The sequence below is a fragment of the Lycium barbarum genome, chromosome 3 (genome assembly GCF_019175385.1).
Source record: "Lycium barbarum isolate Lr01 chromosome 3, ASM1917538v2, whole genome shotgun sequence".
Classification (NCBI taxonomy): domain Eukaryota; kingdom Viridiplantae; phylum Streptophyta; class Magnoliopsida; order Solanales; family Solanaceae; genus Lycium; species Lycium barbarum.
The window spans coordinates 27,544,922-27,551,967 of NC_083339.1; the positions used below are offsets into that span (position 1 = coordinate 27,544,922).

The following is a 7,046-nucleotide window of genomic DNA, read 5'->3' on the forward strand; positions in this document are numbered from 1 at the left end:
TTACCAGTACAAAGTTTTCAGGAATACAAACTTTGTCTTGGCAAATATAAGCTTTAGGTAATTTATAAGTAATACCCATTTTTTGGCCACTAGCAGACCGTAAACTATGAGTACTTTTTTGAAAATATTTGGAAAGAATTAATCCTTCTTGAATACAACTTAAATCAACTCGGCTATCAACTAGAGCAATAAATTCTTTTTTAAAATTATATCAATTAAATGAGTGATTTTTATAAAAAAAATTAAAAGACGTAATAATATCCAATTTTGTTAAAAAACTGGAACTATGATTACCATTATTTCCTTCTTCCTCCGTAGCTACAGTTTCTACGGTGTCATCAACTGGAAGGTCTTCTATAGTGTTATAAACTGGTGTGTCTATGACTTGTTTTCCTTTTCCCTCTAATTGCGAGACTCGATAATCTAGAGTGGTTTGGTGTCTCCTAAGGGTGGAAATTTCTTGCTTAAGGTTATGAACCTCTTTTTTCAAATCTTGGGTGGTAGCCGGTGTGCTTATGATATTCTGGCGTTCCTGGAGGAGTTTTTTTACTCCAGCCATAGTATAAGGTCCTGTAGGTTCTCTTATTTCTACAGCAGTTGGTTCTTCTTGGGGATGCTGTTTGGAACCTATTTGATCTATAATTTGGGACCTAAGATTGGGATCCTTAATATTTTTAAGGAGGTCCACAAGGTTATTACCATCTAAAACATGAAGACTGTTTTCACTAAACTGTTAAACAAGTTTATAAAACTCATCGCCTTCCTTGGTTTTGACACAAGGTTTCCCTATTTGGCATTGTTGACATTTTTCGTCTAAACTGGTTGAGTGATAACTCTCTTCGCCTAATACCCTAATATCTTCATTTGAAGAAAGGTTGGGAGAACTATCACTATCCTTTCCAGAATCATCCTCTTGTTCTGAGTCTGAATTTAACAAGATCTTATATAAAGATTCTCTAAGGTCATCATCTATGTTAAGAGCTTTGATTTTTTCCTTAACCTCACAATTCTTATAATAATGACCTACTCTGCCACACTTATAACAAGCTTTTGGGTTTTTGGATTTAATAAAATCCTTTCTTTCTTTGAAAGTCTTTTTCCGCCTAGCTTTTTTCTGCGAGTGCTTCTCCTTCCATTGTTGGAAGTCTTTATGCTTCTTCTTATGCCTATGAAGCTTCTTAGAAGATTGTGGGATATCCATACCAAATTGTCCACAAAATTCTCCTAATTGTTGTCTTTCATTAAGACCATGACGCTTGATTTGCTAATTGAGCCTAATTTCATTACATAAGGCTAATCCTTCATGCATACAAGTACCAATTAATTTACCATAAGTATAAGAATCATAATTAATACTTATTTCCCCTTTCCTAAGAGCTTTTCTAACTCTTTCTACAAAAAGAGGAGGGAGTCCATCTATAAATTTGGACTTCCAATGGGAGTCATTACTCTCTGGTAATTTCATGACCCTGCAAAGAAAAGCATCTTTATACCACCTAAATGAGGTTAAGGTCTTACATCTAAGGTTTGAAGCATGGTACGAATAGATTCACTATTATCCGTCCATCTTCCTGAAAAATGTTCAACAATATTAATAACCAATGTATAAACTGCATTAGCAACACGTGCTTGATTACCCTCTTCATGTTTAACAACAGTTAGAATAGAATGACACTGTGTAGGGGTTAAATAATTATTCCACCAACCTTTTAATTGACCAGTGAAACCAGCTATAATCATATCTGCAATTACTCTTTCAGTATTTTTATGAACTTTGCAGATAGTGCCGTACATTAACATTAACATCATATGAATAGTGCAATAAATCTGACGTTCACTATAACCGTCTATATTCCATTCAAAAATTTCCTTACCACTATAACTGTTGGAAATAACATGTTCATGCTCTTCTAATAAAACATCTTGAGGAGTTGGGCGAGGATGATAATACATCCTCTAGGTAGGCTTAACAACATAATATTCATCAATTATATTAATATCTGATGCTATGCGAGCCTTATAATCAATATCAGACAAATATGTGCCATCCTCTACTATTAAAGGACTAATTTTTAAACCTTTAAATTTTTCATCTAAAGTTTTTCTAATTCTGATAAAGGCTTTGATTTAAAATCATGAATCTCAGGAGGAGGCTATATGCTTGGAGTAGCAGCAACTTCCTTCTGTTAATCCCTATCAGAAATAGAAGTCTTAGTAAGACAAGTTAAAAGTTTATCAACTTTTTCATGAAGTGAAAATATGTGTTCACCCAAAATATTCATATAAATATTTGAATAATTTTGTTGTCTAACCATATTATTAATATATTTAGTTATGACAGGTAAATTATCAATTTCAATCAATTTTGAAAAGGCTGCAAAGTGCAAAGTTTTATCATCTTTGCCTATTTGAAAAGACTGTTGAGGAGGAAATACAGTATGAACGATTTCTCCATTAGTCAATTTATAATCTCTCTCGAGAACAGAAATATAATTAGCAAGATATTTTGCTATAAACCAAGGCACAAAAGATATAATCTTGTTTGCTTTGGAAAGATCACTATAAAATTCATCTTGGAAAATTATTGTTTCCTCAGGTTTAAAACTTTCAAAAAACCATTTTCTAAATGGTTCCCGTTTGGGAGTAGAAACTCTTTACTAATCTGCAATCTTGCGGGTGATCCCCGACTAAAATCAATTTTTTGGACTTGATCCATTTTATCCTGGTTAATTCTTAAATTACTAATTCTATTAGAATCAGTATCTCTTATTTGAGAAGTAGATGCTCTTGATGGAGACTGCACAATATAATCAACAGGGGATATATAAGATCGACACGAAGACACAGATCTAGGTAGGCTAGATCTAACACTATTATGTTCATAATCTTCTAATAAAGATGCTGGTTTATGAAATCTCAATTTTACTGTCCCATCTGGGATCTGTTCAATTTCAGAAATTTCAGTAAAAACATTTTGAGGAGGTGTTGCTCCCTCAATGACCCACTCTTTGGGAAAGTCTATTTCATCCCATTTGATAGGTCTACGTGTCATAATTTTGGATTTACCAAAATTAGTTTCTATTAAAATAGTTTCATTTTTGAAATCCATGATTTTACACGTAGGATTCATAGTATATAATGGTTTATAATATATTCTATAACATATGCATATTACCTTTGTTCCTGGCATATAATCATAACCATGCAATTTGATACTTAATATTAAAGCATCTAAAGAATTGTCATCTTGTAAAGATATCTGCAAGTTAGGATAAACATTAAAATAAACTGGACCATAAGCCAAACTTGTTTGGACTGTCCCTATGAGGGATTTCTTCCAGTTTCGGTTCCTACCATCTCGTAAAGCTGCTATAAAGCTTTCTGGTAAACCTCTTAAGGTTAGAGGTTTGAATGCAACCTGAACTAACCCAATATGCATGAATCTATGGGTCACCCTATAAGGGGAAAGATCACTGTCAGATAATAGTCTAAAAGTAGCATGATCATTATCTACAGTTATTGCTTCTTCAGTAGCTTTTACTACTTGTTTGAGACCTAATTTCTCAAATGTACCTATCTGATATATTACTCTAGGTTCAATTTTAGGAATAGTCCACTTATTAAGCAGATCAAGTTCTTGAGGAGTATCATATTCCTCTTTTTTACTATTTTTAACAGTTTTCTTACGATTTATAAAATTTATGATATAAAATCGTTGAATTACATCACCTATTACTACTGGAATATCATGGCTCTAATACCACAAAGCAAAAGGATCGCGCCGCCGCATGATGTCATCTAGGTAACAACAGTTTTACTAGGTTACTAACCCTGGCATTGGGGTTGTTCCTATCAAAACAAGTCCATCAAACGCCCTAAAACGCCATCCACGGCTAAGCGGGCTAACAACAGGACCGCCGCCTGGTTATGATCAATTCATGGCTCAATTCTTATATAGTCAAATGTTTTTGATAAAAAATGATTGCCAAGCAGCTAAGTTTATGTTTAACAAAGATTGCAAACATGATGTTTCCAAAAAAATGTTTGCCAGATGGCAAGCTCTTTTAGCACCATTTGATTTTGACATACATTATAAAAAGGGATCAGATAATAGTCTCCCTGATTTTCTCACGCGAGAATATTTAAGTTCATAACTGTCATTCTCTCATTTTCAGGATGAGGCCCACACTATCACCCACCTCTAATAGAGGAAGGGGAAGAGGACAAAAGGGAACGGGTAGAGGCACTGTTCTTGCCCAAATGGGCAACAAGAGGCTAATAGTCGACAATATTGCAGAAACTTCTGGTAATACCCAGAAACAAATCACTTATGCCGAGTATCTTGCTTTCATAGAAGCACAGAAAAAAGGGGATAATGTGCCTCCATCATATTCCAGTGCTCTCGCAGCTGATGATAATGAGGACACTGATTCATATGAAGAAAATATTCATCGAGAGATAATAATTCTCCTTGAAAATGATGATCTCCAATGGAAGGATGAACCTTGGCAAATAATGCAAAGGTATTTTGATACAGCGTCATACGCTACTCCGACTTATAAATATCAGATGAATTATGAAATGATCCTTTCATATACAGGGTCTGCTGAATTCCAGCATTTCTATCCTGCTAATAACAAAAAAGTTTATAACTTTTCAAAAATTATCATAAAAAAGATATTCTCTCTAAATGAATGGGGAATAAGTCCATTAAAAGACATGGATTATATCCACCCAGAACAAAAAGTCCCATTTAAATTTAATTATTGGGATTATGTTGAGAGCTTTAATAAAGCTTTTCTATATGAGAATCCTAAGAGGAAACACTCATGGTTTATAAAAATCTATGCCAATGTTTATAAATAGGGCATTCCTAATTGCTTTTATCAATGATGGATCCATTATGGTCCAACCATAAAATCTCTACCAGAATCCTTCAAAAGTTTATATATTGAATGGGTTGATGTTTCACCAAAAATTATAGATTTGGAAAATAATATTACTTTCTCTGAAGAAATTTCTAATATGTATTTCTTCATTGAATTTTCTATTCCATGGATTATGAAATGGTCAGTTGAAGTGCGTTATACACCCCAAAATATGCCCTGCTTAAACAGGATTTTTTATACAAAATTCTGGAAACATTGATTCAAAAATCAAAAGATGGAACTATCCCAAGACAAGATTTAATAAATCAGATTAAAACCACCATTGCACATTATAAGGACTCCATTAATTCCAGACAAAAAAAGGTGTCTAGTCCTTTTGAGCACATTGCTCGAAAAATTCAAATTAAAAAAGGAGTAATTTTCCCAAAGCAGCTTATAGCCACATACATGGAGGAACTTAAATCCAACTTAATGCAGCATCTTAATATGGAAGCTATTTTTGATACATCAATGGCATCTGTCGGTCATACCACTGATAATGCTGAAGACGAAGAAGAAGAAGACCATAATACTCAAGTCTTAGCAGGAGAATTTCAAAGTCCAGATAATACCAAGGACAATGAAAAATTCATGGCTCAATTCATTGGCCAGCTAGAAGAATCTTCCAGCTCTACAAAAGACAAGGACAAGTCACAGATGAAGTGATTAGTGGGACCCGCTACTAAGCGGCTACTTTAATAAAAAGGAATCTACTTTTATAAAGCAGCTTTAATTATTTAGATTATAATAATTATGTTTCTTCTTTGGTCACTTTCGGCCACTTTTACTTTTTCTTTCCGCTTTTACTTTTTATCTGGCCATAATGTTGTCAGCCATTTCTTTTTAATTTTGTTGTTTAGTGTGTTTGATCCATTATATAATGATCATTCTTCTTAGGAGGAAGGCAAGTCTTGGATTCCCCAAGCACAAGCCCTCTACCACTCCCCCTTGTAAAAATCTTCCTTCACAAATAAAAGTTTGTTTATATAAATTCCTTCTCTGCTGAGCACAACTCTCATCTTTAAGGTATAATTTTATTTTTCTTTTTCTTTTTAAATTTTATTTTAATCAGTTCATGTTTAGCCTTATAGGCTAAATACTCCGTTGAATTACGTCACATTAGGCTACTAAGATCATGGTAATAATGCTTTAATGTATCATGATCAAAGCCAAAACATGATATTCAAGGTTAGGTAGAGACTAACCCAGGCGGACTGTTCATAACCAGGCGGTGGTCCTGTTGTTAGCCCGCTTAGTCGAGGATGGCGTTTTAGAGCGTTTGTTGGACTTGTTCTGGTAGGAATAACCCCAATGCCAGGGTTAGTAACCTAGTAAAACTGTTTTTACATAGATGACATCATGAGGCGGCGCGATCCTTTTGCTTTGTGTTCGTTCCTGTTCAACATGTTTATTAACATAAAAAGCTGTGCATGACCATGGAGATTTCAAAGATCTTATAAGACCTTTTTGTAAAAGAGAAGAAATCTCATTTTTACATAATTCCAAATATTCGAAATTCATTTGACATGGTCTTGCTTTAGTAGGAATATTATTTTCAGAAAAAGATTCTTCATATGGAAAAGTGACAATATGTCTTTTCCTATCCCAAAAAGAATTAGGATGATCACTGCAAATTTGTAAAGAAAATTGATTTTTTATGAATTCAATTTTTTCCTGTAATTTAGGATTTTGTAAAATGTCTTCAATTTGAAGAGTCTAAATTATAAACCCCTAAATAAAGTTTTAAAGTTGATTAGATATCCAATGCCTAATAAAAATGATTTATTAGATCATCTTCATAATGCGATTATATTGTCTAAATTTGATTTAAAATCAGGTTATTAGCAAATCCAAATAGCCGAAGAAGATAAATATAAAACTTCTTTTAATGTTCCAATTGGACAATTTGAATGGAATGTTATGCCTTTTGGGCTGAAGAATGCCCCTTCAGAATTTCAAAAAAATATGAATGATATTTTTATGTATTATAGTAATTTTATCATTGTTTATATCGATGATATTTTAGTATTTTCAAATACTATTGAAATGCATTTTAAACATCTTGATATATTCAAGAATATTATTATCCAAAATGGTTTGGTTATATCTAAACCAAAA

At 33.1% G+C, this 7,046-nt stretch overlaps 1 protein-coding gene across 1 annotated transcript; it reads right to left on the reverse strand.

Annotated features, from left to right (window-relative positions):
• Nucleotides 1-733: 733 nt before the first annotated feature.
• On the reverse strand, nt 734-1,201 carry LOC132630588 (uncharacterized). The gene has a single exon (XM_060346158.1). The coding sequence runs from the start codon at nt 1,199-1,201 to the stop codon at nt 734-736; it is 468 nt and encodes a 155-aa protein (XP_060202141.1).
• Nucleotides 1,202-7,046: the final 5,845 nt, after the last annotated feature.